Consider the following 26,901-nt stretch of genomic DNA (forward strand, 5'->3'; position numbering starts at 1 on the left):
CAACAGAACGATATGGGCCAAATAGTCCCCTACCGTTCCATGTGTTTGGATCGTCCATGAGTTGTCGTACGAATTCTGACGAATTGATTTCGCAACTTATCGCAGCTTTCTGCTTCCAGTGGACGAGAGGCCTGAGGATTTTCACACAGGGAGATCCACACTCCTTTACAGGAGCGTTTGTCACTCCTACCTACCGCGCATTCACACCGGAATCCTTTTCAGTTCCTGACTCCTTGACCTCAATCATAGAATATATCGCACGCAAAATGTTGCCATATACCTCCTCTACCGTGGACACAAACTTCGAGGACAGAAATGCCAACCATCAAGAATGTCTTATACATTCAACCAACCAAAATCGCAACGGAGCAAGATTTTTTGCCACGCTTTACCCAGAACTCAGACCGAATGAGAAAAAGTTCTCTAATTATTTTCGAATGTCTTCTGCTTCATTTGAAAAGGTGAAGAACATTAATCAGCAGCTCGGAGATGGAATTTTCCTCTCTGATAAGTATGATGACATATCAGCTTTTTTGGTTGATGTTGTTTTATAGATTTGTTTATTATGACCACAATGCCAACGTTAACGACATCTACTTCTTGTGATTATCAAAAGTCATTTCGTTGTGATTGATTGAATTTCACATAATGTTAGCTTTAGCCACAAACCCTTTTTCACCACCCGCATGTGTTACGATCAAACGGTGCCCTTTACTAACAGGTTTTTTCAGACCTTTCATGGTAAGATCACTTCAACCTTCTTGGTGCTGGTATGTAGCGTGAATATAGGTTTCTTCTATGGACTGAAAAGGCTCGGGCCTACCGTAATGACACAATTTACTTCACGAGTTTCTCGATGTTAATGAGCTCCCGCTTCACTCCACCGGCTTATCTACGGCGCATCCAACATGCAGGACAGCTAGACTTGCCACGCTGTACACAGGAGCTGAGAAGGGTGCTTACGCGCTAAATGGCATACAAGTTTGAATATCTGCCTACTAGATAGCGCTTAGCGACTATTTTACCGCTACCGTCAATACATGCCGTTAATACATACATGATGGTAAGGGTTGTTCTGGTTTCACAGCGGCAAGAACCAAATTATGAAGCTTCGGAAACGTTTATGAAAAAGAACCTTGAAATAGAGACATTTTCAGAAACAAGGCTTGCCTTGTTTGGTATTGGAGAATAGCACCTGCTACTTTCTGTTTCCATTTGTGTACGGCCAGCCTTAGCCAGCGAGGGAGCTATTGAAGTGCATTATCGCATATTTTTCACACTTTCCTTTGCAAGTGAATCAGGACAAATCCGGAGCCGTTTTCAAAGTCAATGTACCCTAATATCGGAGTGGCCAGATCTGATTTGTATTTTGCTACGCGGGAGTTTAGCCGGTCGAAATAAATGGGGCACCGTTTGGGTGGAGAATCTTCTTCATGCTCGTTTGAATTATGTTTCACGAAAGTATACAAATTCACGTGTCCATGGTGTATCTCAATAAAAGATGTCTGAGTTGCTGTTGCAATCGGTCTCAAGTTGTAACAAGCCACGTTGTCATCCAGCTCTTGCGCAGCTGGTGCATCTGAAGTATGCTCCTCTGGAATCATGATGGGAAGAGAATTTTTGAGACCAAGGATCCCTATTTTCCTCGGTGATAGAAACAAATGTCGAGGTGTTGAAACTAACGATTTGGTGTTGGGATGAAACTCCAGTAATATTCATTAATATATCAATGGTTCCAAACAGTACATTACTAGTAACTATCCTCGTGAAAAATGTACATTACAAACTCATACAAGTGCGAGAAGACATGTCTCACTTTTCCATTGACCTGGTAAATTTCTACATGCTACATCATTTGTAGATATCAACAGCATCATTCATCTCGATGCCGACATCATCTCATAAATTACTATCGGGAAAAGATATATGCACTCGCTGTTTTTGAGTTTGTAACGCGATGGTTCATATGGAAGTGTATAATGTGGTAATATTAAATTACGTAACTCATCCGCTATTGATGTGCTAATAAAGTACAGCTATTACTTCAATAAATTTCATTAGACAGTTCATCTGGAGTCAATTGATTAGATGGTGTAAGGTTCGATTACCAGAAGTCTCTGATCTAAATAAGAATATTATCCATGGTGGAGATTGTATTAGTTTGTTAGTTTCATCTGTGCCATGTGTTTTTGTAGCTCTATATCCCAATAAATATTTATTCTACTATATGATGATTTTGAGAGATTTGCGACCAATTTTTCTCTACAAGTTCAAATTGTACTGAAGCGCTGCCGAAACAGCCCAAAAAAGTAACCAGGCATTTGACAATGATGTTGTCAATGAATGTACTGTTCGACGTTGATTCGCGAAATTTTGTTCCGGAGGTTCTAGCATCAAGGTGGTTGATCGGTAGTTCTCCAAGACGAGAATTTGAGGATCATAGTGGGGGCTGACCTATCACAAACAGTGCATGGAAAGTCGGAAGAACTACCATTAACTTCTTGATGGTTTCAAACGTTCTGGAAAGCTTAAAAAGTGGGTGCCCTACAATTTGAACGATCGACAGAAATTGTCATTTTTCAAGGTCTGTCCTTCTTTGCTTTTGCGCAACCAAAATGACCTTCTTTTGATTCGGATCGTCAGGTGTGATGATTTTTGGATGCTCTACGATTTCAGGAGACCTTCAAAATAGGAGACACCCAGGTACCCAAAGGCGAAACCTCACCAAAAAAAGATCAAGATTACTGATTGGTTGCCGGACCATCACAGCAGAGTACTATTGTGGGGAAACCGACGAAATTTACCAAAAAATGCGTCAGCAGCAGCCGGAAATGGTCCACAGAAGAGGTTTGATCCTGCTTCATAACAATGCCCATCCCCATCCACACCTTTCACAAATCACCATCTGAAAATTGAACAAATTGAGCGTCGAAACTCTGCCTCACCCACCAAACTCCGCAGACCATTCGCCAATCGACTACTATCTTCTCAAGCACTTCGATAACTTTCCCACCTGTAGAACTTTCGCAAATCAGAATAAGGCAAAAACGGCCTTCGTCGACTTCATCGAATCTCAAGCACCCAATTTTCATGCCGACGAAATCAATCAACTTGGGTGACGTTAGCAAAAGTGCACTTGGATACTACAGTTTGAAGTAGTCTCATAAAAACGACTAAACTTTTGAAATAACCAATAGCTATGTTTGAAATGGTATTCTTTGTGCGCACCTCTACACTTGATGAATAGTTGTCCTTATCATTTTTGTCTGTCTGAACGCGAATGATTTTATATTAATTTTTTATGAGAATCAGTTGAGATATAACGATGTCTTCCATGAAAAGTCAAAGCTCTTGTGCTACCGGAAGGTGCTTCCATTGTAAATGCTGCCTCATCTTTCTGAGATGATATAATAATAATAACAAAGCCTCGTTAGATGATAACATTATCCTGAGGTGGGTTAACGGCCACGACAGGAGTAAAGGTAATCGCATTGCCGACTCTTTAGCCAAGGAAGCGGCTGGACTAAGAATTTTAGGACCCAGTGACACCTACGGTCTGATGACTTCGATAATTGCGGAACTAGCTACACCCATGCTCAATTCCTAGAGGGATGAGATGGAATCAAAGGATGCAGTCTTGCAAGGATCACCCTGGGCGACGCTGGGAAGCTGGCGCCGAAGAAATATCTGGCGATGATCAGGAAAAACTGCACGCTCAACAGTAGGATTTCTATTTGGCCACTATCAACTGAAGGAAAACCTCCATATTATGGGGCTAGTAGACACACCTCTATGCAGGATGTGTGAACAGAAGGACTAAACTTTCAGGCATGTCTTATGCGAGTGACCAGTGTCCATCTGCCGATATAAGGGAGATGTCTGCTAGTGACCTGTCCATCTTCCTGGAAATGAGGAAATGCACGATGACCTAGGAGGACAACTCCTCGGGAGAAGGAGTTGTCCTCCTCCTCCCGAGAGGACAACTCCTCTACAGATACAGATAATAACAATACAATAAAACAATTCCATAGTTATTGTTCTCCTCTCATAGGTATACAAATATGCTCTTTTGAGGATAACTTACTATCCGATCCATTATAGTATCCAAGGGTTATCCAATTATTTCCAGTCGAATGATTAGGTCACCCACTTCGTCCTTTGACGTTAATATTTGGGCGGCCCTAACCCATTACCGTATCCATTCCATCCATTCATGATGTGTTCACCAGAAATTTCGATGATATGGCGATGCATTCGACCTGCTTTCATGCCTTCAGCACTGCGAACACAAATAACAGCACGCATTTCACAGTCTGCCTGATTCCAAATCAGCAAGACATTTTAAACCTCCACATACAGATCTGAACGCAGTCCAATGGTTTCGTGGTGGCGTCTGTGGCTTTCCCAGAGATGCAGGGACACGGTACGCATGCGGCTGTGTAATTTAAAAACAGATTTCAGTTTTGAAACATGCCTCATACATTCAACACTTTTGAAACATTTGCTAATGAAGAAACCCTCAAAAATTCTCGAGTCTCATTGGCATATGTTGAAGGCACCAATATGGAACAATGACAATGAAAACCCGGAGCTACTCACAAAATACTGCTGTTTTTGAAGATGGTGGTGAAAATAATCGAAAACAATTAGGAAACATCTGTATAGAGAAAACGGCTCACAAGGAATATTTCACTGAAGTCCTCAGACAACTAATGAATATAGTCACCCCACTAAAATCTTGTAAAGCAGCACCAACTTGAAAAATAGGGATTGGATTACCATAGGAATAAAGACATCAAGCAAATGTAATAAAAACTACATTAAAACGTCCACTAATAAGTCAAAGGCAGTATGGAATCTGGTAAAATCTATTACTGGTTCGGACACTAAGATACCTATGTCAGTATCGAAAAACATTTCTCCAGATGAAACTAATGAAACACTAGCTCTAAATGAGGTGAATCAGTTCTTCATTAATAACTGCACAGCTTTGAATAATATAAATAAGAGCAATAAGTATTTAGAGCATCCATTTTTTGATAAAAGCATGTTCTGTCTCCTAAGAGATTCAAAAGAAGTTTATGACACTATTCTGGAGTTGAAAAAGCAGTAGGTGAAGGTGAAATATCAACTAAATTACTGAAACATGTAGCATATGAGATATGTGAACCTATTGCACACATAATCAACTTGATAATCTTAAAATTGCGTATATCAAAGCTATCTTTAAAAAGGGAAATAAACATGAAAAAATTAACTATAGGCCTATTGCAATATTGTCAAATGTCAGTAAAATCTTTGCAAAAATAATATACAATAGACTGATTACGTATCTAGAGAATGATAATCTTCTAAGTGATATGCAGAATGGATTTAGAAAAAAGAAATCTACTACTCGAGCTAACTATCAAGCTCTATGTAAGGTAATTGAATATATCAATAGTAAAAAGGCTACAACAGCTGTCAATCTGGACTTGTTCAAGGCTTTCGACAGTGTTGACTATAGACTACTGATCACAATACTGTCGTTCTACAGTATCAGAGGGCTGCAACTCGAACTGATTACGTCCTATTTGGAAAAAAGACAGCAATGTGTTACTGAAAGGGATACTGATGGAAATCTAATGAAATCAGAACTGCTATATATTATAAAAGGTGTACCCCAGGGATCAGTGTTGGGCCCACTACTACACATTCTTTACACTAACAATGTGCCGGAAGTTGTTGATGAATACATGGTTCAGTATGCCGATGACTGTTCTGTGGTGTTCAGTTCAACCGATTACAACTACCTACAGGCAAATATCTTTTTCAAGCTAAATATTCTGAAGGAGTACTTTACATCACACAATCTCAAACTGACACAAATCATATCTTTTACCCAAAACGACACAAATAATACTTTTAGTGATGGTGTAACTATTTTAGAACCAGTGACCCAACTTTCCTTTCTTGGAATTATAATTGACTCAAAGCTGAACTGGAAGAGCCACGTAGATAAACTGGCAACAAAAATGTCAATCAAAAGGTCAAGGAATTGCTATGCCCTGAAAATAATTACACAAAACATATCCACTGAGGCTGCGATGTTAGCGTATAATGGTTATATTCAGAGTCACATGAGAATGTCTGCACATACACAAAAAATATTCATATTGCAAAAACGGTGTCTCAGAAAAATATTCAATCGTTCTCAGAGAAAGCTGTAAAATGAATCTGTGGTATTTGTCAAAGAAAATATATCTCTTTTTGCGACTCATAATAGGAACCATACCTACAACACACGAAATAGAAATAACCTTTTGAATATAAAGACACATTTGACCTATTTTCAAAAAAATACACCTTTTTCAATCATTAATATTTATAACAAGGTACCTGAATCTAAATGAATAACCCAATGTTATCACAGATAATATTTGTTTATTATACTTCAACATTTTTACAATGAAAATAGAAATTATTTCCATGCGAACAATTATACTTATTATATTATACTTATAAACTGGGGCTGAACTGAAACTTTTTCAAATTATTTTCAACTCCATTTTGCATTCCTGTTCTTATCAATTTTCATATGTATATATGTTTGTATATATATGTATGTGTATATATACTTTTTTTTGTTTTGTCATTTTTTCTGATATATTTTTATGTTTATATTGAATCATGTAATTGAATGCAAATAAAAATTATTATTATTATTATTGTTATTATTATTATTCCTGGTAATTTCAGTATTTTCTTCTCATAGATTTCGAATTCTTCAACTGATTTTGAGAGAAAGAGAGTCAGAATCTCTAATTTTTCTCTATTCAGGGCTAACTGTAATATACGAAGAGCAATATTTTATAAAAAATAATTTAGAACTGATATGTATTCTGTATTTGCGTTCCGAAAAACAAATTAAAAATATCATTGTTATTATTGCTGCTATCGCAGGCAACTGGGTCCTACTATAAAATAAATTCCATTTGCTACTGTTTTAATCAATTAATCTAGAAAGTAACGTTCTCAGCAAGAATGGGATATTAATAGGGTCAACGAACTTTCAGGGAGGGTAAATGAGTTGATTTATGATGATCCATAAAGGATTAATGGCATCGAAGGTGGATATCGATGTATTTTGTGGATGTTGGTCTTACTCGAGGTTTGTGGGGTTGACGTTACTGAAATATCAACATTTGTCAAATTAATACAAACAGGATGTTGACTCGTTCGAATAAAAATATGAGTTTGATGGGAAACAGTAGTTTCCATGATAAAAATATATAAAAAATGCATTCTTTTCATTTATTCACTTTGATAAGTCGCGAGGCAATGGCGCCAAATCAAAGACACTAGTTCACCAACATTTTGACTGAAATAATATCAATTACTATTTCCACAATTTGAAAAATAAACAAAGCTGAAGCAATACACAATCTCCTCAAGTGTAATAACTTCACTCCGTATGTCAAAAGACGTATGTCAAAAGACGTAAATGCCGCAACAGAGCTTTAGATTTTCCCAGGGCTGTTCATTCTGGTAATGAAGTTTATACACATTGATAAACAGCAAGGGGACTGAGAACAGTACCTTGTGCCACAACGCAACAAATAGAGTGTTGGAAGAGGTTACTGGTAAGTGCAGAGTATCTGCATTAACCAGTAATCACTGAAATTTTGAGCCACTTCAGGTACACATGACAAAAAGTAGTGGACATCCCTACTGTGAAGGAAAAATATATTGATAGTGTGATTGAATGTATGGAATATTAACCGTTTCATTAACTATGTAGGAGCCACAGATAGTATTCAAAGGAAGAACCTTGAAATATAGCGAGATATAACTTTCATTTCCTCACATTTTATCTCTAGATACAACAAACAGCTGATTCTGGTATCAACCCATATCATGTGAACATTTATTTATTTTGTAATAAGAATATCATGTAACAATCTCTTTTCATTCGTAGTCATACTTGTGACACTTGGAAATTAATACATTTTCGCAATCAGAAACGGAATATTTTGATTAGTTGTATGTTATAAAGTATGTCATGCTTGTGGAGCGTATTTTGACTCCTACAATAAATGAATACAGTTTAAAAAACTAAAAAACACGCTGTTAAAAGAACATCGAACTGAAAAGTTATAAAAAGGCTTAAAACAATAACGAACAAAAAATACTAATATTATTGTGAAAAACTGCCCCCCCACCACAGCACAGCACTGTTTGAGAGATCGTTCAGTTTTTTTGTCTACACTCATTACTATAATCTTCCCACATACCTAAAAAAATTGAAACTGCCACTTTTCAAGCTACAGGCTCGTAACTGGCTGTACGAAAAACAGCTATCGTGCAACTAAAGTCGCATAAAATGCAAAAATTCAAGTGATTCTGTTAGCATTATGAATTACCCCTCTTTTATTTCTTTTATTTTTTTCTCTCTCTCACTACATAGGCACTATAATTTTTCGTACATTATATGTTGGATGAATACTTTAAGTTTTGTATACATGGTGTAAATAAATAAGTGTGAAACATTTAAGGAGGTGATTCCTCATCGAAAAAAAATCTTTCACATGAAGAAATTTTATTGGAGCATCCCTTGTTAAGATACAGTTTTCTCTTAACGTGTGGCTCGAAGTTATTGGGGATGATTTAGTTGGGCCTCATTTTCTACCTCCTCGATTAAATGGTGAGGCATACGTTCAATTTTTAAGAGAAGGGCATCCAGTACTGCTGGAGGAAGTTTCTTTGGGCGTCGGAAGGGATATGTTTTTTATGAATGATGGGGCTCCCGCCCATTTTAGTCAAGTAGCACGTCAGCATTCAACTGAAACATATGCAAATCAGTGGAGAGGTTGCGAAGGACCACAGAACTGGCCCGCTCGATCCCCGGATCTCAATCCTCTCGATTTCTCTATTTGGGGCCATTTACAGTATTTGGTTCATCGTACTCCTGTTTGCGATGTAGAGGACTTAAGAAACCGCATCATCGATGCATGCAGGGTAATCAGAGAGACCCCAGGAATATTTCAGCGAATACGTGGCTCAATGCGCCAACGTCTAGACGCATCCGTAATTTCTAAAGGTAGACATATTGAACATTTACTATGATTTCTACATGTTGTGTTACCATTTAATCGTTTAATGCTGGTACTAACTACAAAATAACAATAAATCTAGTTCGCATTTATGACGATGTATCTCTGTAGTTGTTAGTAAAATAATTTTTGCTGCTAACTGGTTTATTTTGGGAAAAAACCCAAGAGACATATTTTGTTTAGAATGAAACAGGCTATCGGAAATGAATGTTTTAATGATAAACAAATAATAAGAAATAAAAGTGTGATTCTTAGTATTTTTGAATTACATTTATTTTATCTAAACTTTGTGATCAATCAGCTGTATATTGTTTAGAAAAATGACCATTGATATTTTCCGATTTTGGAAAGGGAGCCTGAAAATCAACTACCAAGCCCAAGGTAGGAGGAGCGCAAAAGAGGGTTTCAAATATGGCAGCAGGCGCGCGTGTTAATAAAAAAAATACTTAAAAAAAAATATGTTGAGTGAGTTCGAATTATATAAAGGAGGTTACGTAAAGCGCCATCTGCCCGCGAATAGATCAAGCAATAATGTCGATAATTCTGGCAAAAAATACAGATCTCGAGCTTGAGACTTACAAGCAAACATACACACATACAGTTAAAGCTAATATAAAGCGTGTAAATCAAGCGTCAGGTATGAAAACAAACTTTCGAAAAACCTAACTATTCACAATGATTGATCAACACTGTCGAAGTTCATGGCGCAGTTCTACTCATTCAGTCATTTTTACTGCCATAAATAATAATAATGATGATAAAAATGTGCATTGGTCCGTCTCAAGGACGTGCAGCTCGTAGATGAAAGCATCTACGGCACTCTTACGGCATTGACGAGACACCGGTGTTGCCCTACGCTCCGGGGGATATTGAATCCGTTGTGGGGAACGAAAAGTGCCGAATTTATTGGAACTATTCGTTTCCACCCTCAGACTCATACAAGCTGATGAGCATGATTTAGTCCTTCTCGACCACCAGAGCGAAACGATATTTGTCGTGGAGTTTTCAGCTACTGGCGGGACGAATATCGTCAGAAAAGAGAAGGAAAAACGGATAAAATATCGAGATTTTCTCTTCGAACTCCGCAGACTCTATCCAGATCACTCTGTCAAGATGGTTGTTCTGATTATTGGAGTCCTTGGTGGAATAATGTCCTCTCACTGCGCTTGCTCAGGGCACATGATTCTTGAACCCAATGATCACTTACCCCACGGTGTGGGGAGTGGTCATTGGTTGATAATGCTGGCGCGCCCTCCCGAATGTATCGGGGCTTCGGAGGATAGGGCCTGACCAGCGCACACTATGGTGGAAAAAAAATAGTAATAATTTTTCCTTCTAGTACCTTTACGTTATTAGCAGAATACACATTATTGTCGAATGAAAACGGTTTAAAATATGCTTTAATTTCAACGTCGAATTCTCATTTCAACAGTTAATTTGTTGTAAATTCTCAAGGCAAGTAACAGGACTCAATACCAATGTAGAACTAAAAAAAAAGAAAGGGACTTTTCTGATCGAAATTAATGTACCTACGGATGCGTTCGAAATTAAGCTATGCCTATTATTGAAAATTTGTCCACATACTTTGAAAACAAACAGATTACACGAAGTTGAAATACTGTTCATTACCTATTTCTTTGAAAGATACGTCACTCCTTCATTGAAATTATACATAATGCTCTCTCATTCATTAGCTTTCCTGTTCGCTTCTTTTGAGATTGGTGACGTACATTGATCTGGCCTCCTTTGCATTTCAATAATATACTGGTACTCTTCCTCTCAATAGGACGAAATTCAAAAGTTTCCATTATGGCAAACGAATATTACATTTGTTACTATTCGAAGGAGTTAGGTTATGTTGGTTTCATAAGTAAGTATATATGTCCTTTTGGGACCACCCCAACAAGGGTGGTCCCAAAATTGTTCCTTGATACATCCCAGTTTACCACCCTTTCAGTGCTGGCTGAATCAACAACTTAGTTTCACGATTTATGTAAATTTTGTTGACCAATATTTTTTTAGGTATTCGATGGCTTACCTTATCGAAGTCAACTCGTCCGGTTTTTTCTGAGAACTTCAGAATTCAATTCACAAATGTTCCGTTGTTTATTCATCAAACAACTGCGGAACTTGCGAAATTATAGCAATTGTAAACTTCACTCATGCAATCATAAACTGGTTTCATAATATACTATTATTCTGAAGCATTTCTAAGTAACATAAAAAACATTTGGGGTATATTTTTGTTGTTCTCGAGCCCCGTGTTTTCCCGTGAGGTTATCAATTTTATGTTATATGCTTTATGGTATAATAATGATGAAAACAATATTCAATTCAAGTCAATAAATTACAACAAAAAGTGCGAATACATCGATGAAGAATAGTGGAACCACCAGAATTTGAACAGATCAAATTGGACGTGGTATCGAGAATTAATTGAATATAAAATTGAAAAAGTCAATATGAACTATTGACTGATGGGACAACTTCTACATTAGTACCTACACAATATACCACAGGTGAATTCAACCCTGCATCAATGTTCTTTGAACCCGTCACAAAGAACGAAATACTTGAGGATATAAACTCATTACCGAATAAAAAATTTACAGGTCCGGACTGATTTCAGTAATTAAAGACTCCAGTGAAATAATTGCACCAGCTTTTGAGCATATCATCAATGTGTCCGTATTGCAGAGTACATTTCCCTCTAGCCTCAAAATAGCCTCTATATTTTCAAAAAGGTGATCCAAGTCATATTGGGAATTATAGACCAATCGAATAACTGAGCATTTTTTCTAAACTGATAGAAAAAGTAATGGCCAATAGAACCACACATTTCTTCAACACATACCAGGTTTTATGTGACAACCAGCATGGATTCCGTTGTGGTTTATCAACTGAAACAAGCACGATAGAATATGTACACTATGTCAGTGATAAAATGGATATTTCTTTCACATCTGATAAATTGAATAAACTTGGTGTCCGCGGCCCAATCAATGAGTGGATCGTGTCCTTCTTCGAACGAAGGAAATTCATTGTTAAGATAGTCATTGTGTAATTTCGGAGGAATTTAAAACAGATATTGGTACACCCCAGGGAAGCGTACTAGGTCCTGTAATATTCCTCATTAACATATCTCAGGGTAGGGTGCTTATGTATGCAGATGATATTTGCATTACTATGTCAGATGCTGCATCTGAAAGACTATCCGAAAAGGTCAACATAATCCTAATAGAGTTCAAGGACAGGTGTTTTAAAAATTAATCATAATAAAACGGAATATATAGAGTTCCACAGCAAACATAGAATACATTTGTATTTACCGCTCTCATTTGAAAAAGTGTCAATTGAGCCATCCATAATGGTGTTCATAAGTTCTTAGGAACACAACTCGACTGCAACCTATCGTAGAACAATAAATTTTTAATTTGAATTACAATAAATTTGCTACCGGATATAATAACTGTTACAAAATATCACTCACCCCTCAATATTTCCAAATTTTCTCCCATCTGGAAGCTGATGGTCACGCCGGGATTGACGTGGAAAAACACGACGTACTCGTTTCCTTGGCCTTGGCTTGGACCAGGGCCGTACCCGCCCCCCGGAATCTGTTGCTGAGGCTCGAACCCCGGACCGAAGTGGAATTTGGCTGGCGACGTGGCCCCGTTTGTGCTTCCAGCGCCATCGACGCTGTCGGTAGGATAGGACCAGTGATGGTATTGGTGGGTGAAATGCTGGAAAGGAGGGTGGTGATGGTGGTGGGGGTGGGGACGCGATTTACGAGGAAAATAGTTGGAAGAGGCATTTGGGGTGCTGTTCGAGGACTGGGGAGCGGGCGCAGAATTGGACTCTGCCATTGGCGGGTCGTCTTTCACTTTCACCATAAGTTTTTGCGCGAGATCACTTCGTTACCTGAAAATGAATCGAATTGTATTGATAGGTAGGATAGAAAGGTCTGGCATAAATTGAAACTATGACAAGGCTCTCCTGGAGGATATGTTCGATTCCTATTATTAGATTATAAACTATAATTTTTATTTAGTCTGGCAATATTATTTGGCGTTGACCTGCTACGGTGAGGAATTCCTGGTCAGATACATCGAAAGTTTCCCTCAATAAAAAGACAATCAGAGTATCGCATGCAGACGCAGTCTCGCTTCATGTTCCTTTATCATAATTTCTATATTTGATGAATGAATGTTGAATAAATATTCATAATTAATAAAAATATTTCATAATAACACTTATATTTCCGTGAATTGTGAGTGAATAAGCTATTGAAGATTATATAAGTAGAGCTGTTATTTACATCAGCACGTTATTCAAGTATTTTAATAGAAATCAAAATGGGCATTCCCCTCAGAGATAATTACCGATAAATAGAAAACTTATGATGAAAAAACTACAAATTCCTTACTTCGCCTCTGTTGTGTAATTAAGGAAGAATGTTGCACCACGGTTAACACTGTTACAACGAAAGTCATATCAATTCGTTGATAAGGATATAATTTAAACGTGGATAATGAAAACACATGACTGAGGAATTCGTTGTACGAAAACAGTTCTGAGATAAAAACTGTGTTAACGAGTTCCAAGATAATATCGTAGCTTTTCTTGGCCTTTTCCGAAAACCATCACGGACATTTTCGTGGATTTTTCATCTAAAACTATCATAAGATACTGTGTGACAGTTATTTAACGGTTTTTTTGGCCTTAGTCTGCAGGTTTTACGCCTGACATTTCATTCAGAAAGACGGGTGCCTACATTTCTTTTCGTATTTCCGATGTCTACAGTCCCACAGCTAGAAGGAATCCGGTATACACCGGGTGTTGCGAAATGTTTTCTGGGGTTCTTAGCGGTCTGTTACATTTTCAACATAGGACAGGAGAGTTTTTCTTTTGATCAGCCTGGATGGGGTTACTGTGGCATTCTCTCCTAGGTCTTATAGCTCGCTCAAATTCTCCTTCGCATTTTTTTGGTTTCTATTATTTATGTTGCTAGTACAAAAGAACACGATTTCAATTTATTTGAATAAAATACAACTATTTTCACTAGTTGATAATGTAGCTTGCTGAAAGTGAATGGTAGTGGGAAAATTGATACTCAAGATGCTCTCTAGTAGGGCAATAAATATATATCAATGTAGAAGACATCACAGTAAAAAGACTGGTCATGAGGGGATGTCCACAGGGACAGGTTTTATCATCCCTTCTTTGGGACAAATTTCTGTATACCCTGATCAATCACCTCATCAATTGCATATGTAGATAACAGTTATCTTGCAGACCGGCAAATTTGTGAACACACTGTGTGACAGAGCGTAGGATAGACTCGACTCGATAGAAATATGGTGTAAGGAACACTCACTATCAAGAAATCCTAAGAAGACTGAGGTGGTGCTTTTCATCAGAAAAAAAAGTTTATCGGGCTCAAAACCTCCTGAAATCACCCAGGTGATCAAATGGGGTGAAACACTCCATGTGGTCACCTGGATCTATACTGCAATAATTAGACCTATGTTAACGTACGGAGCCATTGCATGGGCACCCCGGCAATGGAATTAATTACTGGTCTGATCCCTCTGGACCTCTACGTTAAGGAGGTTGCGTTAATGGCCATGTTACGATTGCGCACGGCTGGTGTAAACCTCGAAGTAGAAATGGGTCAATTGAGGCTGAGCCTATGGCGAGAAGCGCTTACTGCGCAACCTCTGCTGAAGGCATCCAGTGATGCAATTGTATCCAGGTTTGTGTTTGATGAACCCTACAAAATACAAATCTGTTTAAAAAATCTGTTTAAAATCTGTTTTTCCGTTAACCAGCTGTCGCACCCCTACGAACGACAACCCTCAGAAGTCGAAACTTGTGCGAGCTAAGGATTAACGAGGTCTTACCTTTTAACGGGTTGGACGATAGCAAGTGAAGATCGATCGTTCAGACTAGGGCTTGAACCACCGATCAACACGGCAGTTAATTCGAGTGAGTGAACAAATCACCCACGCCGAACCGCTTGGCTACCGACCGACCAGAAACAGAATGAATGAATGAAACAGAACACAGAGTCAGATGCTACAAATGCAATATGCATATATACAGACGGTTCAAAAACCAAAAAAGGCTAAGGATGTGGAGTTTACTCTATATCACTAAGCCTGAAGATTAAGTGGGGAATGGAAAAAATACCAGCGTGGTTCAAACAGAGCTGGCTGTTATCACAATCGCCACAAAAAAAATAACCAGGTAAGGAATTTCTGGCAATCTGCACTGATAGTAGACAAGCCGTATCACTCTCAATCAGACAACGTATTACCTCAGGGTAAGTACTAGAGTGCCACCAAGATTTAGTCAAAGCCACGGTAGATGATAACATTATCTTAAGGTGGGTTGAAGGGCATGACAGAAGTGAAGGTGATGGCCTTGCCGACTCTTCAGCCAAGAAAGCGGCTGGTCTGAGATTTTCAGGACCCAATGACACCTACGGCCTGATGACTTCGACAATTGCGGAACTAGCCAAACGTCACATCCATGCCTGATCCCTCTTGAAGGCATGGAATGGAATCAAAGGATGCAGTCTTGCCAAAATCATCTTGGACGACCCTGTGAAGCTGTCGCTGGAGAAATATCTGGAAATGACCAGGAAAAACCTACGAAAAAGAGTAGAATTTCTGACTGGTCACTGTCAACTAAGGAAACACCTTCATAATATAGGGCTAGTGGACACGCTTCTATGCAGGATGTGTGAACACGAATATGAAACTGTTAGGCTTGTCTTATGCGAGTGTCCGGAGTTACCGTTAATAAGAGAGTGTATGTTCGGCGAGTCTTGGCCTTCTTCCTGGAAAGGAGAGGATGGACGATGACCTAGGAGGTCAACTCTTCTGGAGGATGTACAATGGGTCACATGTGGCCTCAGTGCTGTGGGCCTACACTCATCCTCTCTTCTACAGACACAGATACTGAAAACCGTTTTCAACGACACTTTCAATGCCTGTCAATATAAAGGAGATGCCTCATAGTGACCTATCCACCTTCCTGAAAAGGACAGGATGAACAATGACCTAAGACGACAACTCTTCGGCAGGATGTACAATGGGTCACGTGTGGCCTAAGTACTGTGAGCCTACACTCACCCTCTCTACTCTACAGATACAGATAGGTGAGTGAGTTCCCCAGAAATAATCTCAGCTTCACAGATACGTCATGCTCTCTCAACCAACGTTATGAGTACCCCTCTACACATCCTTGTATGGAGTTATTTATTTTGAATTGATTGTTTCCTTCCTATCTTTGGAAGAAAAAATCCAAAACCTTTCTTTCCAAAAATTAATCTCTCGTGAAAATATACCCCTTTCAATTTGAACATAAATAATTTCGAAAAGAATGAATTTGTGTTACCTGCTTTTATAGTACATGAACACTCGAACCGCCAGGTATATACTCATGGAAATAAAATATAGAATTTGAATTGAAGGGGTTATATTTTTGGAAAAGAAAGTTTTTGGCTTTCTACCACTCCATCTTGATACAAAAAAAAGGATGAGGGAATCTTCCAAAGAAAGTAAGGAAGTAACTCTATACATGGATATGTAGATCATGCAAAGAAGTAACTTTCAGACACAAACTGAAAGAAAGTCCTCCTGAAACAGCTATTTCAATATAAACATTGAATAACACGAAAGAAAAATTCTTTCGAAACAAATACTTCTATATGAACACTGAATTATACAGAAGATACTTTTCTCTACTCAGTTTGTATTTCAAACATTCGTTGTGGAATGAAAATCAGATATCATTCACAGGAGTTCTACTTTAAATGAATGGTAACAAATTGCACTCACATGGAACACTGTCATCCTCACTGGTAGACATCGATGTTTCGTCGTAAGACACTTGTCCTAAGGCTCTTCAGTACCAAATTGGATAACATTATAGAAACTACACACAATTCATTCATGAATTACGATTTTTTAATGTCACGGAATAAGCTTGATCTGCTTATGTCATCGATGACATCGTAATGACATTCATTCACCTATTTGATTTAATTCCAGCCAAGAGAAATCTTATTTAAATTGAAGGGGTCATATAGAAGTATTTGTTTCGAAAGAATTTTTCTTTCGTGTAATTCAATGTTTATATGAAAGTAGCTGTTTCAAGGAGAACTTTCTTTCAGTTTGTGTCTGGAAGTTACTTCTTTGCATTATCTATACATCCATGTACAGAGTTACTTATTTTCAAATTGATTACTTTCTTCCTTTCTTTGGAAGATTCTCTCATCTTTTTTTTTTGTATCAAGATGGAGTAGTAGAAAGCCAAAAACTTTCTTTCCCAAAAATATAGAATGTTTCAGTAAAGAAAAACAAGAAAAAGTAATTTCAAGTTTTGATTCACCCCGTATCAGAAAAAACTTTTTGATCAAATTGTTATTGGATAATGTTTGAAACATCATCATAAGAAAACAGATTTTTTAATACACTCCTTCTCTCCTTCATCCTGAACTTCTAATGGAAGATCACTGTACACACTGTACGTTGAGGCTACGTTGCGTCAGCAGGAGAAATGCATTTTTTACTGTCGTAAATCCCCTCGGAGACAGACACATCTCCGAAGAATTAACCCCGAACTAACGAACGAACTTGACAAAAAAACCTTGCGATTACTGTGACACGCCCCATCCCCGTCAACCACTTCTCTTTTGCACCCTTCCACACACTTAATGCATGCAGCAGCTATATTTGGCGAAGCGTCGGCCACAACACAGACGTCGGCGTCAATGACGTCTGCCACGTGGTTTACTACCCCGCTTTTACGCTAAAGAGAGTTTGGATAACCCAGACATCCCCCGCGAATTGGATAACTGAAGATACAGGGGAGGTGCAATACGTTTTTGTCGTTTCATGAAAATTGAGGCACAGAGTCTTGAGAAGGACGAGCTTTTTGCCAGAATACCTCAACAAATTGATTCTGTTTCTTGAAGGTAAAATGACAGTTTCACGAACAAAGTGCAAGATATATGGGTGAATTTGAATATATATAAAACATAAGATACAGGGATGGTGTGATATATTTTTGTCGTTACATAAAAATGGAGGCAAAAAAAAAGTGCCTTGGGAAGGACGAGATTTTTGCCAGAATACCTAAAAAAATTTATTCTGTTTCTTGAGTGTGAAATGACAGCTTCACGAACAAAGTGCAATACATGTGAGTGAAGTTGAATATATATAACCCAAAAATAAAGGGTTGTTGTAATATAGTTTTGTCGTTTCATGAAAATGAAGACGAGTTTTTAGCCAGAATACCTTGAAACATGGTTTCTGCTTCTTGAGTGAGAAAAGTCAGCTTCACGAACACAGTGCAAGACATATGGGTAAAGTTTGATATATACAACAGAAGATACAGGGTTGGTGTAATATATTTTTGTCATTTTATAAAAATGGAGACAAAGAGTCTTCAGAGAGACGAGCGGAGCGTTTACCTCAAAAAAAGACAGCTTTACGAACAAACGACAAGACATTTGGTAAAGTGGAATATATACTGGATAGCTCCCAGATAGCTCTCGCAAATTGGATTTCTGAAGATACAGATATGGTCTAACATATTTTTGTCTTCTTCTGAGAATGGAGGCAGAATGTCTTGTGGGAGACGATTTTTTGGCGAGAATTCCACGAAAAAGTATTTTTAATGTAAAATAAGAGCTTCACGAACGTAGTGTAAGACATATGGATAGCGTTGACCTGAGGGTTCATAAATACAATCTTCGTATTATCTACAATAGGAAGTTGTTAGTACTGTCAATTAAAATTTTTGCAAATACAGAAAATAAACAGTCATATAACGATTTCGTGGCTCCATTTCGTGGCTCCACTAATACAACCATAAACTAAACATCTTCCGACACATATCACAATGAACGTAATACGTTATACGTGAACGTTCTATCGAACTGGAACTATAAAAAGAACTGGAAAAGATAAAATGAATTGTCAATAAATTCGGTAAGATCTTTTGTGAAACGATAATTCATTACCTTGTTCTTGTGGCAAAAGTAACAACTTAACACAAAAAAATATTACAATACGGAAAAAATGAAAGATTGCATTCATATCAAACTAAGGTTACTGTATCATCGAGACCATTGAAAGTACGCGAGAAAAAGCATTGAAAATATATCAAGTAAAAACAGTTGGAAAATCGTAAGTTCAAAAATTGGGGTACATTTATCTAGTGTCAGAATCTGATAGTTCTCTGGAAATGGCTATCGGTATTGAAAAAAGATATGGACATTACATTCGATTTACGAATTCAGTGCATTAATGGTCCCATATTTCAGTAAATAAAAATGGAATAAAGAACAACACAATTGAGTTTAAGCCAAAGGAAAAAACAGAAAAGATGAAGAACGACCCAAAAGAAGAATGTAGGTATTGATGAAGGACGAAGTCATTGGTAGAAGGTCGAATTTTGAGAACAACCCTTATTTTGGTACCAAATAGTCCAGGAAAAACCGGGAGATATCATCTTGGAATATTTTGGGGATTATCTAACTCACAATTTTGAACAGATCATATTAGCAATCGCACAATTTCTCTGCGCATTTCAATAATAACAATTTGATAATCTCTCTCCATTTCACCCCTGAATCAATACAAAAAACTACTTATTGAACGTCAATTGAGGCACTTTGATTGATGTTCATCCTTCATATTCCAATCAAACCTGTTTCATGTCTGAAAATTTATATGGTCCGGTGTCTTTCTCTGACAGTAAAAATCTAGTCAATATCGAGGTATAAGTAAACTCCCAGTTTCGATTTGTAAACATCCATATAATTTTCTCACTGAACGTGTCATTGAAATGAATCGTTCGTTGTATATTTCAGAAGCTCTATACCTACTGTGTATTAGACAGAACTGCTCTGCATGATGTCTACAACAACATAATCGAAAATAGATCGATTTCTTTTCAAATATGTCAATCAGTTTGAAACTCGAAATGCGAGGGTGGACGTTTTCATTCTGTTACCTAGACGCATACATATATTTTAGGAAAATTTATTGATGTTCTCTCGCAGGACCTGTTCAGTAAACAATTGACAGCTATTTTGTAGGAGATTTACCACAACGTGTGAATTGTGGGATTCGTTAAAAGAGGGGTATCAACTGTACAGCGATTTGATTAGATTTATATATCTACTAGTTTGTTATTTCCATTGTATTTTATTTACAAGATGGTGCAGTTTATGCTCGCCCAAGGAACAAGACAAAAAACGGTTCTAAAGAACTTATTTCTTTGATTGACGACTTGTTTATTTCATGGAAATTCATCTTCACTGAGGATACACTACAAACCATGATATTTCTTTATCAAAACTAATTTTGAAAATGGTATAATAGCCGAAACTAGTCAAAAATAAAGAAATCTCGTGGAAAATAAACAAAAGTGTGTTTTTGTAGTGTATCCCCAGTGAAAGAACTTATTCATTACCATTATTGGCAAAATTACAAAATATACCTATTATTCCAATATCTGCTTAACATAGTTTGTTCAAATTCACATAAAACTGGCAAATCTAGAGAGATGGCACTAGTATGACTTGAGTGTACCTAGCACTGTTAATCATGTTTCATTATGCGGATATAATTTTTCTGTGAAATAATACCAGCCAACTTTGAACTTGCATTTCACAAATGTGTACGAGTATATACCGTCCTTTTGATATCTTTCAGCAACCGACGTGTTCAACCATCCACCACGGCTCTTCAACGAGATAACACTGATTCCTCAAGTCTCCTCCAGATGGATCCACATACACTTCTTCAAATTGCTGACTATGAGTTGGAAAACCTTTTTTCTGACCAACCAACTTCGAAATACTCATTTCGAAGTTTATCGGTTTTTGTTTTGGTACGTTTATTGAATCGAATCCACCAAAAATATTAATGCAATTTTGTTAATTGAAAACGGTTCATTTGACACCTAATCAATGCATTCTGAAACACCTTATCTCGACAAAATTTAAGACTTTTCAGGCTAGTATGTTATGTTTTTTGCTTCAAATATATATGAGCAAATTGAATTGAATCAAAAAATATCACCGGGAGGAGGGGATCCCGAAAGGACGCGTCGTATTCAATGAACATATTTTTTGGACAAACGAAGCCAGATGCCTGGGTAACTAATATTCATATCCCATATCACACAGAGGCTGAGACTGGCGAAAACTACTCTAAACAACCTTCACGACATCATCAGAAGTAACATGGATCTCCAAGCGAAACTGCTCCTTATCAGGGCAATCCTACTCGCTCCTAGATTCACACCCAACCACTACAGCTACTAGGACTTGGATTATAGCACCCAGTACGTGGATGTCCTTCGAGAAACCACACCAAGAATTCAGACATAGAGTAACCCAGCACAATACCAGAGACTTCCTCCAAAATTCACCGTCCTGAGGCTCCCTTAAGTTTACAAACTTCACAGACACACACCACACGCATTTGTTCGCGACACACACGCTCGTCAGTATAACAAGCATCAGTTAAAAAGGGAGTATGAGTACTAAAAGCTGACTTCTAACCAAAAGAGGTTAGATATCAATCTCACTGAACTGCCAAGCAGCAGGTTGAGGACTGCAAGCGGGGGTGGACGGAAATGATTGTAGCTTCTGCACACAGTAACCATGTGTGGGGAACAGTGGAATGTATTAGTGGTTCAACTTAGGACCTCAACCGGAGCGGAAAACTCCATCACAAATATCGCTTCACTTTAGTGATCGTGAAGGACCACATCAGGCTTAATGGCCTGTACTTGCCCGTGGGTGAGGAATAAGTAGGTCCGAAAATTCCAGCATATCTCATTCTCCATAACGGATTCAATATTCCGCCAAGCATAATACAGCACCGGGGTATCGTTCATACTATAGGAATGCCGGCTTCTTGTGTAGTAAACTGATCTCTGCAGCTTTGACGTGGACCTATTGCTAAACGAGTACCAACTTGGTGATAGAGTTGTGATCACCTGGTTCAGTGTCTACAATTCAATATCTTCGTTCACAGCTATATTTCTCAAAAGAACTGTAACAGAATGATATGTGCAGCATTGTTGTAATTTCATCACCAATCAACTGCAATACGGGCATTTCTCGTAAGATTTTAGGTTTGTTTGAAGGTGATTGACAATGTTTCATGACGAATTTCACTAGTTCAGACTTCCATTGTCTACTATCTATTGCTTTTGAACTCAATTTCACCACATACGTATGGCTAGTACAGCACGACATCGTTTCCGTTACAATAATTCACCATGTTTCATTTATGATCTAATTTATCCACCTCTCAATATGAATTGAAAATAATTAACAGTTTACCTATGAATCGCTGGGATAATAGAATACTAGTGCAATATATATTTTTCAATATTGCTCGAGTAAATGCCACTTGGTTGAATAGTATAATTGGTGACCACCATTCAGATAAGCCTCAGGTCGAACTATTCGGTTACCGTTATTTTTTACTTGAAATTTGTGTCATTGTATGGGACTGTTCGAGTCTGTAGATACTTTTTGATTTCATAGACTTTGTACTGTTTTCAGAAGGAATATGTAATTGCACGTCAAATTGACAAGAATGGTATATTTTTCCGATATTTTCTGGTACAATAAGAGTCGAATTAAGGTACAGAACTGATTTTTCCTATACTTTCCAGTATTATACCTCTTTGCATAAACAAGGCAGAAGTGGTACTTTTTTCATATTGCCCCTTGGTCTAGTGGAATTTACCAGTGTATAGAAGTTGAATATCTTTTATACTGACATTTCATTTATATATGAACTACCAATATGAATAGAAATGTCATTTTTTGTCTCAACAAATACATATCCTTGGTCAGTTTCCTATCATAGAGGGCTCAATAGTTTGATTTTTTGCAATTAGACTCCATTTATTCTGTTCCTTTCAATTTTTATACCTTCCTTGAATAGGAATGTTAGGGAAATAGTGTTATTACTGAAAATCCCAAAGTGGATTAAAGGGCACGACAGGAGTAAAGACAATCACATTGCCGACTCTTTAGTGAAGGAAGCGGTTGGACTCAGAATTTTAGGACCCAGTGGCACCTACGGCCTGATGACTTCGGCAATTGCGGAACTAGCCAAACGTTACACCCACGCTTAATCCCTAGAGAGGTGGAATGCAACCCTGGGAAGCTGGCGACCCTGGGAAGCTGGCGCCGAAGAAATATCTGGCGGGGACCAGAAAAAATCTACGCTTGATAGTAGGATTTCTGACTGACCACTTCTAACTAAGGTTAAAACACCTCCATAATATGGTGCTAGTTGAGACTCCTCTATGCAGGATGTGTGAACAGGAAGATGAAACTGTCAGGCATGTCCTATGCGAGTGTCCGGAGTTATCGTCAATAAGAGAGTCTGTGTTCGACGAGTCTTGGCCACCTTCCTGGAAAGGACAGAATGGACGATGACCTAGGAGGTCAACTCTTCTGGAGGATGTACAATGGGTCACATGTGACCTCAATGCCATGGGCTTACACTCACCCTCTCTTCTACAGACACAGATACTGAAAACCGTTTTCCACGACACTTTCAATGCTCTATGCCTCGTTCATGAAGGATGTGATTCCGTTTTATTGAAGTTTATTCATTTTGGCTTTTCTACAGAGTTTGTCGAGAAACTTTTCTTACTGTCACTGCCATAGTGTTGATGGTTTTTCTGTTACTAATCAATTATTGAATTTCATCATTGACTCTGTTACATATTCGCAACAGATTCATTCATTTTTCATGTTTGCGAAACATAGTCCTGGACTTTATGTAATAAAAGTGAAGTTTTTATGTTTTTTTTCAGTGATTCTTTGATTTTCTGCTGAGTTGATTCTTCTTGATGTTTCTCAAAAGAGTTCTTGGTCCACCTGCCGTTTCTTACGTACAACATTGAAGTTTTTGTGATGATTGTTTTAAAATATACGTTGATTTATTGTTCAGGCATAGTATTCGAATATGCTGTTTTCTTGTCATCACTATATGCAAGTATATTTTGTAATTATACTACCTAAGTAATCATATGACTCCACTAATCTACTTATTCTCATTCAAATCCAAGTTTTATTTCTTGTTTCATATGTTTTGTATAAATTGTTTCCTTGCTTTTGTTAACATCGATTACTATACACATATTGCTCACTTCTTCGACTTATTATTCAATAATCTCTTCATTATTTGGTAGCTATCTGTGGCCAGGTATTTAGATGTACACCCACTTCAATTTTTCCTTATTCTATTATATCCTATAGGTGTTAATGTTGTGTTTTTCCTTGTATTTTATTCCATCGTTATAAATAATGCAGAAATCGAAATTTTCTCCTGCTTTATGCCTAAAAGATTTGGGATCCTCATCCATATATTTACAATATTCCCTTTGCTCTATGATATTTTTATTATATCCTGATATATTGATATGTTATATTGTTTTGTAGTTAGGCATTATATTAGGTTATTTTTCTTTCGCTTGAGTGATTTCCCTAGTCGTTCAAGTGTCGCGATATATTTCGAGGAATTTTTTCTCTACGTCTCCACTTCGTGAATGTAGATATATTATGGAGAAATAAATGAAGCACTCAATGACACAGACTTTTCTGGAATATTCATTTTCTTTCAGTTTCTGAATATACTAAATGTTTTCACTTATTGAGGTAAGTATATTTCACATGTTCCAGGCAATATTTTGTGTCTTCATAAATCGTATATTATTTTTTTTCAATTAGATATCTGAGTAGTTGTTTCATAAGTATAATTTCCAATCGTTAATGTAAGTGTCTCAATGTAATGCTTCTCTTATATCGAACATTTTCCAGATACACTTACAGGTTTTTCTCACTCACTATCGCAGGTTTGCTGTTCGGATGAAACCACTTACAGAACAGTATGCCATCGACTTTTTGGAGTTTTGGGGTGCGATTCTACACTCTCTAAAGCAAATGTAGAACTACATGCCGTTGAACCCTTTTCATACAGATCAATTAGAGTTGTTGAACCCATTCACAATACTCACGTAAATGTTTCTCAAACCAAGAGAAAAGTACGGAATTACCTTTCCCGAAGAAAGGGCAGATGGAACCAAACCAAACAGTTTCAACAAACCAAAACCGATCCACTATCACCATCAAACAAGTGCATTGACACCGAAATTAAAGGGACTCTATTAACTCTCTTGGGTCGAATGTCGGCAGTCAGTAAAATTCCTCAGTGTGCAGGTCTTTCAGATATCAAACTGTTTTTAACTTACTCTAAAACTGACGACACGTTATCAAACAGAAACATGTACAATATGTGCCCTTTGGAGTTCTGACAGCCGATACGCCCACATGTCACGTTAAAGTTCGAATATGTCAACAAATTCCTGGTATGTTTGTAAATAACATGCATTGAAGCTTCTTTCTTATTAGACTAGGACGATGGTACAGTTAGGCGAGCAACTACGGGCTATCACGAACGAATCATGTTATTACTTACCGTATTTTTAAAAAAACAATTGACAACCTATCACACACGAACACACTTAACCACCATGTTTATTGATTTTTTGTTTACTGCGATGGAGGCGACGTCTTTCTGGAGAACGGTATTTTGTGTTGAATGAATAAATCCAAACGCAATTATGTATTTTACGCCCTCTGATAGAGAACATCTGAGGCTTAATACACCTCGTCAGTGCGACGGTTAGTCTATATACAAAGGTGCGACGAAATAACCGATTTATCTTTACCGACATCTAGGGGACAGTAGCCGAATTAACCGAATCAACAACAGAATCCTGTTGGAACCGGGTTAACCAGAGTTCAAAAATGAAGCATTCGTGATTTAACACTAGATAGCGCTGTTTCAACTGTCATGGGATTGATGACGACATATTTGTTAGACTATGCCTGCCTGAAAGTTGAGTCTTATTATAGTTGTGTCAAAAAATTTTGACGCGAAAAATGAGACTGACCCAACTTTGTACACTTGTTGATAGATGGTGAGCATATTCTGTTCTGATCTTTAATGTATGGACCTTGAAGTGAAAAAAACTTCCACCTTGTATCACCTCATTCCCGAATGTAAACAACAATAAAAATTGAAGTTCTAACTTGACATTTTCAACTTTACTTGAATTAAACGCTGAAATTAATTGGATTTCTCTACTATTTCTTAAGCAAGAGTGCCATGGGTCGAGAGTTTCTGTCACAATATTTTACATGGGAAAGTAGTCTAGGTAATCACACAAGGGATATTTCGTGGATCTTAGTAAGGCCTGAACATAGGTAAGCATGGACCTTACGAAAAAGCTATTCATGCGATCAAAATACTACTCAAACTCTTTTGTTCAAAATAAGCAAGAGTTCCCTTCACAGTCTGTTATAAACCAAAACTTCGATGTCAACCGAAAAATGAGAAATCGCTACCTGTCTTTTGCTATAGATTTCACTGCAACTAGATGGAACTAGAACCCGAAAACAAAGTATTTGTAATCCAACACCAGACAAGACAGTTTAGATTTGACAAAGGTGTCATCAGTGGTATGTTGATGATGTGCAATTATTGTATATTCATGTTTCCATGTTGCTTGAGAATATTGTTGACCAATGCATAACAGAACCATCGATGGACTCAGGATGCCGACCCAGCAAATATTACCTTTACGGTACTGTATTGGAGATGCGACTTTTGCCGGCAAAATACTTTTCGAATCGTTACTGCTTATACCAGCACGTTCAATCATGACCCCAACGGGCCGGCGCTTG

General features: G+C 37.6%; 1 protein-coding gene across 1 annotated transcript in view; it reads right to left on the reverse strand.

Annotated features, from left to right (window-relative positions):
• mtgo (miles to go) overlaps nucleotides 1-25,780 on the reverse strand; it is a 180,591-nt gene extending 154,811 nt beyond the window's left edge. Inside the window, exons 1-2 of the mRNA XM_074169272.1 lie at nucleotides 25,631-25,780; nucleotides 12,583-13,013 (exon numbers count right to left, since the gene is read on the reverse strand). Of these exons, the coding sequence (XP_074025373.1) occupies nucleotides 12,583-12,985 (403 nt within the window). The 5' untranslated portion in view covers nucleotides 12,986-13,013; nucleotides 25,631-25,780. The remainder of the gene's footprint in view (nucleotides 1-12,582; nucleotides 13,014-25,630) is intronic.
• Between the last annotated feature and the right edge of the window lie 1,121 nt (nucleotides 25,781-26,901).

This window comes from Leptinotarsa decemlineata, unplaced genomic scaffold (assembly GCF_025532065.1).
Source record: "Leptinotarsa decemlineata unplaced genomic scaffold, Ldec_3_MD MMD2_P_RNA_scaffold_5, whole genome shotgun sequence".
Lineage (NCBI taxonomy): Eukaryota > Metazoa > Arthropoda > Insecta > Coleoptera > Chrysomelidae > Leptinotarsa > Leptinotarsa decemlineata.